General features: G+C 47.6%; 1 protein-coding gene and 1 non-coding gene across 2 annotated transcripts; one reads left to right on the plus strand and one right to left on the minus strand.

The window, feature by feature from the left end:
* Positions 1-4,142: 4,142 nt before the first annotated feature.
* On the minus strand, positions 4,143-4,216 carry TRNAN-GUU (transfer RNA asparagine (anticodon GUU)). Its single transcript has one exon. It is a non-coding gene; the product is annotated as a tRNA-Asn (tRNA).
* A 47-nt stretch (positions 4,217-4,263) lies between these two features.
* LOC109767973 (uncharacterized) lies at positions 4,264-6,671 on the plus strand. The gene is made up of 3 exons (XM_020326713.3): positions 4,264-4,467; positions 4,630-4,918; positions 6,368-6,671. Exons 1-3 carry the CDS (start codon positions 4,422-4,424, stop codon positions 6,423-6,425), a joined length of 393 nt encoding a protein of 130 aa, XP_020182302.1. The 5' UTR covers positions 4,264-4,421; the 3' UTR covers positions 6,426-6,671.
* Positions 6,672-12,326: the final 5,655 nt, after the last annotated feature.

Raw genomic sequence — 12,326 nt, forward strand, 5'->3', positions numbered from 1 at the left:
TCTCTTCATCTACGGCGGTTGATGTTCTTGTATGCTGGTCTTGTAGGCGTTAACATGACGACTTCTCAACTGTCTACTATAACAAGTTTGGCCTGGTTCCTGTAAGAGAAGGGCGATGACGGCGACGCGTCTTCGACTCGCTCTAGTGCATGTAGTCGTCGAGGTGATTTATGGGCATATATATGATTTTTGTCATTTTGCATTCTTTGTATGGCATAATTAATAGATCAAAGTTTTCTCGCAAAAGAATAGCTTTTTTTGAAAAGGAGGATGGCCATGGCTTCTGCATTTGGACTGTGCATACAACTATTTTATTAATTATTCACAAAGAGCTTACAAAGTAATACATCAGTAAGTCTGAAGCCATCATCTTGGCAATATCTGTCGCTACTCCTACCAAGTTGATGATGGGGTGCCAATAGTCCGAGACGAATACCAAACAGACCTCGCACCAAAGCCTAACATATAAAACCGAAGGCCCCAACCAAGCCGCATTGCCAGGTCTGGGGCACACACCGGTCCAGTGCACTCTCAGAGGCCGCCGCCGCCGTCTTCCATTGATCCATCTTCAGAGCAGGTACTGACGCATCCACCTTGTTAGGCCTGCCGTCGATGCCACCACGACGCTAGACAACGTCACCTCCCTATGTGCGTTCATCATCACATCCGTCGCCGAGACCCTGCTGCGCCATGCCGCCGAGACTCCACATCATCGATGTGTCACCTGAAACGCCGCTCCACCGCAGAAACCGTCCACTGCTCCCTCGAGCCAATGCACACCTCCAAGAATGACGCCCCCAAGGGGGGAACGACACAAGAGCGTCGCCTGTCATTTGATCAACTGATCTAGGGTTTTCCCCGGAGGTAGCAAATAGAAGTGTGGAGCTTCTCCACGTCGATGCCTTCAGAAAAGGAACGATACAAAAGAGCGCCGCCATCGCCGGCCTTGGCAACTAGCCAGAGCAATGTTTTCACCTGGATCTGCTCGACGAACCCCCGTCTAGCAACGTGTGCACATGCCTCCACCGATCTCTACCGCCGCGTAGCGCGCAGGCCGCACCGGCCAGATCAGATCTGACCGGGGGCCATAGCATGCATGCCGCCGACTTGTCCACTAGGCCCTCCACGCCGCCACCGCCGATTCGAAACCAGATGGCTAATGACAGGCCTTGTACAATGCAAGACGCTTAGAAATGTGTTTAGTAAAATAAATTGAGTTTTCTTTAGCACCAGTGTTTATCTTTACAGAAGAGGTGTCTAATTAAGTGTGAACCTGTATAAATAAACACCAATGCTTGAAAAAACCTGATTTATTTCTCTAAGTATCTTCCCTAAGCACCTTGCATTGTACGTGATGGATACTACCATCGTAAAGAATACTCCCTCCGTTCTAAATTTGAAACGGAGGGAGTACTATTCTGGTTCCAATGAAATGATTATCCAGAAACGGCAAGTGCAAGGCTGCTGCCGACATGCTACTATGGGCTTAACTAAAGGAAAAAGAAAAACTCAAAAGCCGGAGCAATTGAGGCCACTCGTGACGACTCAGCGTGCCCAAGTGTCATCAAGTGGCCGAGCATCAAGCATCAGGCAGCAGAAAAGCAAAGATATATGCATGCTGTCAGTACTCAGTACTGCCCGCAGCACAGTTTGTGTGCTAAAGCACATGATTAAGACGATAAGATCAGATCGTGGCGTCCCTCCATAGCTTTGCCATGCAAGTGACCAGGTTCAGCTGTACGTATTGCATTATAGAAAGCGCTTATTCTCACATCATCATCGAGGTTCCGTCAAAATTCCATTCTCCACTGTCAACGCGGCCGGCCTACACCCGCCAAGTTGCAGCAGCAGAGATGCGATCTTCGGGCAGCACGGGCCGCACAAATTATACGGCCACGGCGACCGGATTCTCAGAATATTTTCCAAATGAGGGAAAGATCTGGACCCGTTGCTTTGCCTGCATCGGCAATATTCTGCTCAGCGATGCTTTGCCACTTTGAGGTGCTACAAATGGGGCACGCAGCCTGGCCGAATGAGGAAAGTCTCCGATTGCCATGTAGAGAGAGAGAGAGCATTAGGGAGAGGCGCGAAGAAGAAGAAGAAGAAGAAGAAGAAGAAGAAGATCTAGAGAGAGGGAGGGGACTTGCATGGTGGTAAGGGCTTCTTCTGGTAGCCAAGGATGACTTGCCTGTGGATATATAGCTTGATCGATTACACTTACATCTCTGCATGTATATATGTGATTTCTCACTATGTACAACAGGCAGTCTCCTTGGCTAGCCCGAGTGGCCCTTATCTTCCATGTCAGCCTCTCATCTCTTTTCTTACTCAATCCATTCATCACAATTGGGTAATTGTTCTTTGTTTACTTCTTTTTTATGGGAAGATCAATCATGGCTCCCAGTTTCATTAGCGAGACCTGCCAGATGAAAACCCACAAGATACCGATCGAGCACCAAACCAGGTAATCACTCACCTGATCAATTTCGCTCTTGCCCTTCTATTCTTTGCTTCATTATATATGGAGCTTGATCGGTCGAGATCTTAATCTGTTCGCGCATGCAGCAGGCTGCAGCCACTCTTGTTGTTCTTTTTCTTTGTTTCATGCACTCTGCCGTTTGATCGGTTAAATTCCTATTTTCCTTCACGCATACAGCAGAAGCCGTTCGAGCGATCATCAAGCCATGGCCTGACTACTGACGACCATTCCTGCACCAGACAGCACACTCCACTCCAGATGCACATAGGTGCTTACGAAGCGCACGTATTTAAGGGAATCAAACTGTTTTACAACCTCTGCATCATAATATATGTCGTTTTAGCAGTTCAATTGATACGGAGGGAGTAGTATATACAGTAGGGTAGGTAGTGTCACTGTTTGGTAGGACGAGGATTCCAGAACCGACAGATTTTGTTTTCGAAAAAGGACCCAGATTTATTTTAGAGGTCACGAACGACCACTACCATCGTCAGAAAGAGCCGGCGACGCGCAACTATCTCTACTCCCCTACCAGAGTCAGCTTGACCTTGTCGATGGTCACACAAGAAGTATTCGTGCACGTGCCCGTAAAGACCAGCACCCCAGGGCTGCAATCGTTCACCATTAAACCCTTGAATCGATCTAAAGCACTTGACACTAAATCTCGTCATCAGTCACGCACAGCGAGAAACCCTAACCTCACTGTCCAAAGGAGACAACATGAATCTATGCCGGAGCTCCGCCGACTTAGTCATGACGGCGAGCTCGAGGAGGACTGGTGCTCGGAAGACCAACTCGAAGATGAATCGCCACAATCTGCTGAACACTGCTCCTTCGTGAGAAAGAACCCTAACCTAAACTACCGGCCAGAGCTGATGCACCGGGATCCCCTTCTCTGCCAATTGCCTGAGTGGCTAAATTACTAGCGCCTCAGTGGCTAAACTACTAGCCAGAGTGGCAAGTAGAGTGAAGGTGTATTCACGGGTTCGCTACTGAAGCTTGAAGGGGTTGAGTGCCTTGGACGCTGCAGTCGTGAGAGGGGAAGAGAAACCCTCACCATGGGAGTCTCATGTGCATACTTTCGTTTGGTCGAGAACCAACCTTTTTAGTAGAAAATGAGAAATGACCAACCAGCCAAGAATTCAACTCTATGTTTTGGTGTCATATATGTGTCATTAAAGTGGGTTATCATTTCTTTACCAAGGATTTAAGCTTTAATTCTGGTCTCATGTGATAAAAGGCCAAGCAGTACTTTTTTTTGCAAGGAAAACCCTCAGGCTCATTTATTCATTCCCAATGAAAGTTCATCGTTTATAAGAGCATTCAAAAGGAAGATAGAGGCTTCATCGACCCACATACAAGGTTCAGAAAAGGCCAAGTAGTACTTTTAATAAAAATGACACGGGCAATATTTTTGAACGAAAACAACACATCATGGCAATAAAAATAGTTTGGATGAAAACGACATCTCATGTGATGGCAAAATGGGAGAATTGAATGAAAATGAAACATTGTGTCATGGGAAAGTGAAAAATGACACGGGCAATATTAGTTTGAAAAAAAACGACATGTCATGTGATGGTAAAAACAATAGTTTTGATTAAACCGACATCTGAAGTGATGGCAAAAGGGGGAAAAATTAATTTAAATCAAAAATAAAAATCGCTAGAAGGAGGGCTCGAACCTCCGACCTTGTGGTTAACAGCCACACGCTCTAGCCAACTGAGCTATTCCAGCTTTGTTGGTTAGTTGCAGTGGTAAACCTTATATAGCAGTAGAGCCCACGGGAAGCGGAAGGAAGTCGCTGGGCCGCGGCGAGAACCCCGTGCGGTTTGCTTCTCGTCTCGTCTTTCCTCCGTCCCGGCGTCAACCAAACGACCCGCCCGCCCGCCGTAGATCACGAGGAGAAAGGGATCGGCTCCGCCGCCGACGCCGAGAGAGGATGAGCTACCAGCAGGTCCCTCCGCAGGAGTCCTACCCGCCGCCAGGCAAGTCCCCGCCCCGCCCCCCGTTCATCTCTCGCGAACTCCCCCCAAACCCTCCCCAAATCGGCGCCGACGCGTCACTTTCCCCGATCGATTGGGGAGCGTGTGTTGCTGGGTAGGGCCTGCCATGGTCTGATCTGCGTTTTTGTTCCGCGCGGCCTGCAGGGTATTCGCCGGTGTACCCGCCGCCGGCCGGCGGGCAGCAGGGCCCGTACTACCCGCCGCAGCAGCAGCAGCCGCCGCCGCCTCCGGGGTACCAGGGATACTTCAGCCAGGGCCAGCCACAGCAGCCACCGCCCTACTACTACCCGCCCCCGCCGCCGCACAGTGGCCATCACCACCACGGCCACCACCACCATGACCACCACGCCGAGGACCACCACCACCACCATGGTCATCATCACCACCACCACCACAACGACGATGACTGCTGCCTTGGCTTCCTCAAAGGATGGTAATGTTAATTCAGGCCTTCTCTCAATATGTATTATGAGTTTTGGGCATGTGATTCGGATGTGTTGCTGGCTGTGGTTAAATTCTTGTTTATACTGCACCAGTAATGTAGTTTTTCTCTATGACGAACTTGGAACTCATTGTTGAGAATTGAGATCATGGGGTCATGCTTAGTTTTTCTTGAGCTAGCTCTTTGGTGTCTTTTTGAGAGGGGCTTGGTTGGTTCTTTATGAAATCGTTTGCATATTCGAAACTAAAGTATGTCTGAATCGCGAATACATCATCCAGAGATTAATTTTCCTGTGCTGGCTGAATTTGTGTAATAAATAGATAATTCAGTAGTTGTTGCCTAAACAAAAACTTCACAATGAGAAGTCTTGTATCTACTAGCACCTAAGAAACAAAGCATTGTGTAGAAGCGATATTATACAGAATCACAGATATATGCTGGTGTGCATTTGCCTCCATATTGAAACATTTAGTAACACACAACTTCGAGATGATGCCACGCTGTAGCAGGAGCCCATAAAGTTTTTGTTGACCATGTGATATTTGATTTATCAATATCGTTAAATCCATTGTTTATCATGGTTAGTTGACATATTGTTTGCACATCTTTGGAACACTGCATTTATGCACTCTAAATCGACATCTAAAAGAGAATGGAGGTAGGATACGTCTGCTAGACTGGTGCACACTGTTGCCTGATGCAGAGTTGCAGATAGTCATTGACCTTAGACAGCGGCTATCTGGAATAACCAATAGATGCTCATGTTCATCAATGCTTTGTGTCCACCCAAAATACATCCCTTTAGAAGTGCGTATAATTAACTTGTTTGAATGTACTACCTGTTGGCTGAACCCAAAAGGAAAAAAAAACAGTCAGTGTGTTATGCAAGCACCTGTTGGATGACTGATAGCTGCACACGTCATTTTGGGCACCAAGCCTTGAACCTGTGGACTAGCGAAGAGTTTTCATTTCATGCGAAATAATACTATACATTTAATCAGTCTTTAAATTATTAAGTAGATGTAAGGTAATCACTGAGGGCGGGCTTGGCGCAGTGGTGAAATCCTCCCCACTTGTACCAAGAAGTCCTGGGTTCAAACCAGCCTCTCTGCATTGCACTTTGCAGGGGTAAGACTAGGTTCCTATAACCCTTCCCTTTGGGAGCTTCTATGCACTGGGTCTGTCCTTTTTTATGTAATGTAATCCGTAGCTGAAAGTCTACATGCCTTAATCAATGTATTTTCGGGGTTTTAGACTTACACCATACCGGAGTGTCAATTCATACTACACAGGATAATGTCTTGGTACAGATTTCTTGTTTGACAAAGATGTGTATAGATGCTTAACTCAATGGCTGAAGCATTTTATTGCACAAGACCCCCGGTATTTCCATTCTATTTTCCTGTTTTCATCGCATTAACCTTGCGTTTCCTTTTGCAGGTTGGCCGCTCTATGCTGCTGCTGCTGTCTGGAGGAGTGCTGCTGCTGTTTCTGGTAATGTGCGTGCTTGGAAGCTACTCGTGTCTTGCATGTTCGACATTGGGCATGCCGCAGTATCCAGTGAATCTTCTGGCTTGTTATTATGTGTAGCTATATGAACTTAGTCTGTTACCTGTGTCAAATAAACTGTGTTTACATTGTTTGCTGAACTGCTTGGGCCATGGATGAACGGTGTTGTGCAAAGTGTACATGATCCAGACTTGACTGTATTTTATTGGTTGATTGTGGAAACTTGGTGCTGAAATGCTCGTAGATGCAGATCTGAAAGTTTGTACTTTGGCACAGTAACTGATAGGTCATGCTGTTAATTGATCGAAAAATATGAGTGTTCTAAATAACTGGTATAGAAATATTGGCGAATTAGAACTCTCCCGTGACATATTCAAAAGTAGGGTTGGAATCCTAAAATCAAACAAGTAGCTGCTGCCACAACTGACTACTCTGTGCCAGGGCTCTAGTGTTTTTACCTGAAGACCACGGGTTCTTTTTATACCATGATACCCACTCCTATGAGGCAAAATTGACAAATTTGATCTATGGACGAAATCAAATCACAGAATGAACTGCCCGTAAAACTATTTCACACGGCTGACCTTTTTGTGTGACGCCCGACACGAAGGCGCCACACTACACTGTGCAACGCCTCACAGATAGGCGCTATACGCCTGCCAGCGTCGCACCCGTGTGATCCGAAAATTACTAAGTCAGTGTGCAGCGCCTGAGAGCTAGGCGCCACACTATACAGTGTAGCGCCTAGCTTCTAGGCGTTGCACTAGTGGTTGCTTCATTTTGTAGTGCAACCACTAGTGCAGCGCCTGAGAGCTAGGCGCCACACTATACGGTGCAGCGTCTAGCTCTTAGGCTCTGCACAATGACTTAGCAATTTTTAGGCAGTCTGGGGTGCAACGCTGGCCAGGCGTGTAGCGCCTATCTGTGAGGCGTTGCACAGTGTAGTGTGACGCCTTCGTGTCGGGCGTCACATAAAAAGTCAGCCGCGTGAAATAGTTTCACGGACAGTTCATTCTGTGATTTGATTTCGTCCACAGGTCAATTTTGTCAAATTTGCTCTCCTATGAGGCTATGACAGAGCATAGATTTCTTAGGAAAAGAACTTTATGGGCTGTAATCCTGCAGACCAAACAATCGATTGCTGCCATGACTACTCGGTGCCAAGGCTATAGGTTTTTTACACAATAGGTAGATGATTATACACTGTAGTTTTTTGTTTACCTTATACTATACACTACTTTTTACCCTAAAATAAACAGTTGTACACTATAAACATCAATGAAGATACAGCTTATATGCTCTAGAGCATTCTACTAAGATTGTTAAGGATATATACTGAAAAATAGACACTGACTTGTATAAATACATTACAGTACATATAAGTTCCACAAACTAGAAAACAATTCAATGAATGTTTCAAACTGAATTGTAAAAAAAAAAACATCTCTATGAGAAAATCAAAATCTATCACAAGCTAGAAACCAATTCAATGAAATCTATCGCAAACTAGAAAACATCTCTTTCTCCAACTTCATATAAAGGAGTTTGGCGTCTCAAGAAAGCCGGTTTGTCTCAAATTTGCCGTCAGATTGTAGTTAGCCCGCGTATATTGAGATTGACAAAGCCTGACGTAATCATCAAGGCACTTATCCAGGTGTTCATCATTTGTTCTTGCACTCTCCAAAGAGGAACCAATGGTTCCGATCAGGTGATCACAAAGGCATAGGCTCTTCATTCTACCTGTCATCCACAAAGGGTTCTGTCGTGGAATTGTCACGGCAGATGTCCTCAAGCTAGGACTTAGTCGTGGAGCCATCGCCGCTAGGAAGCTTGAAGGGGTTAACGGGACAAGGAACACGAGGGTTTATACTGGTTCGGCCCCTTACGGTGAAGGTAAAAGCCTACGTCCAGTTGAGGTGGTATTGATTAGGGTTTCGATGACCAGGGAGCTTAACTGCTATGCCTGGCTCTCGATGAGATCTTTCTTGTCCCTAAACCGCTGCCGGGTCGTCCCTTTATATAGAGAGGTTGACGCCCAGCGGCTCTCAGAGTCCCGGTCGGCTTATAAAAGTGTCCGGCTCGGACTCTCAACTATTCTTGCCTTACACTACAAGTCTCGCCATACGGCGGTTTATCACTACGGGCCTTAAACCATCTCCGGGTCTTAAGCCCATCTTTGGCCCACCGTCTTCAGGCTTAGCACCCGGCTTCAAGTGATGACCCTTATGAGTAACCCGGCCCCTTCTGGCGGGTGACTCTAAGGTTTATATCCTCAACATTAGGCCCCAGATTGATTTGAGCCGGCTCATGTCAATCTTCAATTCTTTCGACAGAAAATCTTCGGCTTATAATTGTGTGAAGGCCATAACCCGGCGTGACGTCATCCTCTGGACTCCGGGTAATCCGCCGTGACGTCATCTTCCATTAAGTCCATTTTTTACTCCACCAGATCCGCAACGGATCTTATCTTTACTGCCATCCCAAAAATCGAGGCGCCTCTCGGGCGAGATAACCGCGCCGTGGCCTCCTCGTTTCTCGCGCCCACTTATGAGACTGGCCTTATAAATAGCCCGACCCTCGGGTCTTTCTCATTCTCCCTCTTCTGTCGCCTCCTTCCTCTCACTGCCCCCGTGCTGCTCGAGCTTCGCCGCCGCCGCCGCCGCAACAGAGCTCCGCGTCCTCGTCGTCCTTGGCCGCTGCATCACCCTGAACCGTCCAGAGAACCGCGGCGAACCCCTGCATCCGTAAGTTCCTTCCTCCTCGTAGGATAGATCTGCGTTAAGCTCCTGTTGTTCTTCCCGTGTTCTTCGCCGTCGTTCGCGAGTTCTTGGTAGTTTTTATTTTTACTGCCTTTCTTGATCTCTATCTGCATAGGACGGCTGCGGTAGTGGTTTCACACCCATTCCAATGTTCATAGATCCCTTTCTACTGCATAGAAGTCCCATTTGAACCTGCGAACTTTCTCCTGCATCTGTTTTAGGTCTAGAAATTTTCTTTTTAGCCGACCATTTTGATCCAAATTATTTACTGCAATGTGTGAAACCTGTTTTCACCACACTTAGTAAAAAACTGCACTCGTTGAGTCATGGCGGTTTACATTTGCGGTTTAAAGAAACCACGCGCCGTAGAATTTTCCGGCTCACTTACAACAAGGCTGTAGACGATTTAAATTACTCTCAAGCACACCAGCGGCTTAGATAACCCGATGCACTTAGATATATGTCATTAGGCCCCTCCATAAGCCGCCACTTTAAACACTGAACTGTAAATTTCCTCCGGCTTACAATTAAACCGGACATTTTACTTTTATCATAGGCGTCCGACTTTCACCATGCCTCCCAAAGCTCCCAAAGCTCCCATCACATGCAATTGGATGAGGTCCAATGTCACCGATGAGACTTTAACAGATTTCATGAAGTCGGGTTACCTGCCTAAGAAGGACGTCATGTCCTACCGTGCCCCCGACCCATCAGAGGAGAGACCACAGCCAAGGGACGGGGAGGTGGTCATTTTTGCGGATCACATGAGCCGGGGCTTTGCACCGCCCGGCTCAAAGTTCTTTAGAGACGTGCTGAATTTCTTTGACCTGCGGCCACAAGACATAGGACCCAATTCTGTGTCCAATATATGCAACTTCCAAGTGTTCTACGAAGTCTACCTTGGAGAGGAGCCCAGCCTGCTGCTCTTCAGAGAGCTCTTCTACCTGAACAGTCAGAACGAGTGCGCCAACGGGCCAAGCTTGGAACTTGGCGGCATCTCCATTCAGCGACGGAGAGACTGCCTTTTCCCTTACGCCGAGCCGCCGAGTCACCCAAAGGACTGGAACCAGACGTGGTTCTATTGCCAAGACACGTCGCCGGCTGACGAGAGCCCGCTGCCCGGCTTTCGCCCTTCACGTCTGGAACCAACTCACCCTCTGTCTGACAAGTTAACTCAGGCGGAGCGCCAACCTCTGCTCCCCACCATCAACAAGATCAAGGCTCTCCTGGGCAATGGTCTCAACGGAATTGATCTGGTCCGGGTCTGGATCTCGTGGCGGGTGATCCCCCTGAGCTGCCGCCCCGGCTTAATGTGTGAATACACAGGCCGGAAAGATGACCCCCCGCGACACAGCCGCAACGATCTTCCTGAAGACGTTGCTGAAGACATGACCAAGGCCCTTTTAAATGAGAGCTTGGCAGACTGCGGGAGGACCGGGTTAGCCCCCTTCTGCAAGACCAACCCAGCCCCAGCAGTAAGCCGCTGATCTGAACATCTTATCTTCTTCTGTAGATAACCTTCATCTGAATCTTTAAGAAATCATCATTGTATTTTTCAGGCTGATGACAAATTCTGGAAGGTCAAATATGACCATGAGGCGGCCAAGAAGGCCAGGAAGGCTAAGAAAGCCGCCAAGAGAGCTGGTCCCCGTAAGAAGGGAAGTAGGCCTACTGCTTCAGAGCTGCTGCAACTAAGCGACAGCTCCGAGTCAGTGGTAACCCCTGAACCTGTAAGCTCTTGTTGTATTTGTTGTTCATTTCTGTCCACCTTATCAATACTGTTCATCAACAGGATGACACCGGAGCAAGTAACCCGGTGGTTGAAGAGGTAATGACACGTTCCTCCGACTCGGAGCCCTTGCCAAGGCTGAAAGTCCGAAGGGTAACCCGGAAAGTAAGATTTTCTCATCCTTTAGCTTATCAAGATCCTCAATTTCTTTTGAAGCAACAGACTCATGAGAGCCGGCGGCACACCCGGACCAACAAGGACGCTGACCTCTCCTCCGGCTTACCCGACGCATCGAGGAAACGCCGAACCGAGGTTATCTCCAACTTGTACCCTTTTCATCCTTTGGCGGGTGTTATACGTCAACCGCTCAATTCTTCTGATTCAAACTATCAGGAAACCTCACCCTCCTCTGGTGACTCGATGCAATCAAGCCTGCCGGCCTTCAAGACCGTACCCGGGTAATGATGATCATCTCTTGTTGTGCTTATCTTTGCTCATACCTTTGTACTAACCTTTTTGTCCTTTCAGTGCCCAGGCAAAGCTCACCAAGAGGGCGAAGAAGAATAAGCCGGTCGAAGAGCCGGACTTGCCTGAACCGGAGGTAGCAGCTCAAGAACCGCCAGCTGCCTCCGCTCCCGAAGCACCGCTCCAACCGACAAGGCAACTGCAGAAGCTTCTGCTAACCCGGAGACCTCTAGCTCGGCTCAGCCGGTCAATGACCCGGACGTGGTAATCACCCGGACAGAGTTTGTTGAGCCGAGGAGACCTACTGCACTGGCCAAGTGCTCCGCCAAGGAGGAGTTGCTACAGCACCGCCGGGTTAATCTGGACCTCACCGACCACGCCAATCTGAACACCGGAGAGATCGTCTCCGGCTATGTCAACCAAGTGCACAAGAGCCGGGATGTAGAGATCGGCATGGTGAACCAGATTCAGCAGAAGTCTGAGGTACTACTCTTCTTTCTTCTTGCTTACTGCATGGTTATCTTGTTATTCTTACCATACTCTAGCCCCCAAGTCTACGACTTATGATAGAATATGTTGTAGACTTAAGTTCCGGCTTACTCGCTTGAACCGGCAATATGTAAATAGAAACGTTCGATATGCATTAGCCCCCAAGTGCCAAGTGTCTTTGCTTGGAAAGTGCTTGGGACATTAAAATTGCATAATAACTGTTCATCCTATAACCCGAAAATTATGCAGGCTGCTTGCAAGAAGTTTGAAGCTGACATCTCCGATCTGAAGACCCGCCTGAGGACGCAAGAAACTTGTTGGAAATATGCCCTAGAGGCAATAATAAATGGTTATTATTATATTTCTGTGTTCATGATAATAGTCTTTTATTCATGCTATAATTGTATTGTCCGGAAATCGTAATACATGTGTGAATACATAGACCACA

The sequence above is a fragment of the Aegilops tauschii genome, chromosome 5 (genome assembly GCF_002575655.3).
Source record: "Aegilops tauschii subsp. strangulata cultivar AL8/78 chromosome 5, Aet v6.0, whole genome shotgun sequence".
Lineage (NCBI taxonomy): Eukaryota > Viridiplantae > Streptophyta > Magnoliopsida > Poales > Poaceae > Aegilops > Aegilops tauschii.

What these genes read in the sequence shown, in the direction of transcription:
- LOC109767973 (XM_020326713.3), top strand. Translation starts at nt 4,422, where the DNA reads ATGAGCTACCAGCAGGTCCCTCCGCAGGAGTCCTACCCGCCGCCAG. An exon ending in GGAGTCCTACCCGCCGCCAG is followed by an intron (nt 4,468 to 4,629) that starts GCAAGTCCCCGC and finishes CGCGGCCTGCAG; the next exon opens with GGTATTCGCCGGTGTACCCG. An exon ending in CTTGGCTTCCTCAAAGGATG is followed by an intron (nt 4,919 to 6,367) that starts GTAATGTTAATT and finishes TTCCTTTTGCAG; the next exon opens with GTTGGCCGCTCTATGCTGCT.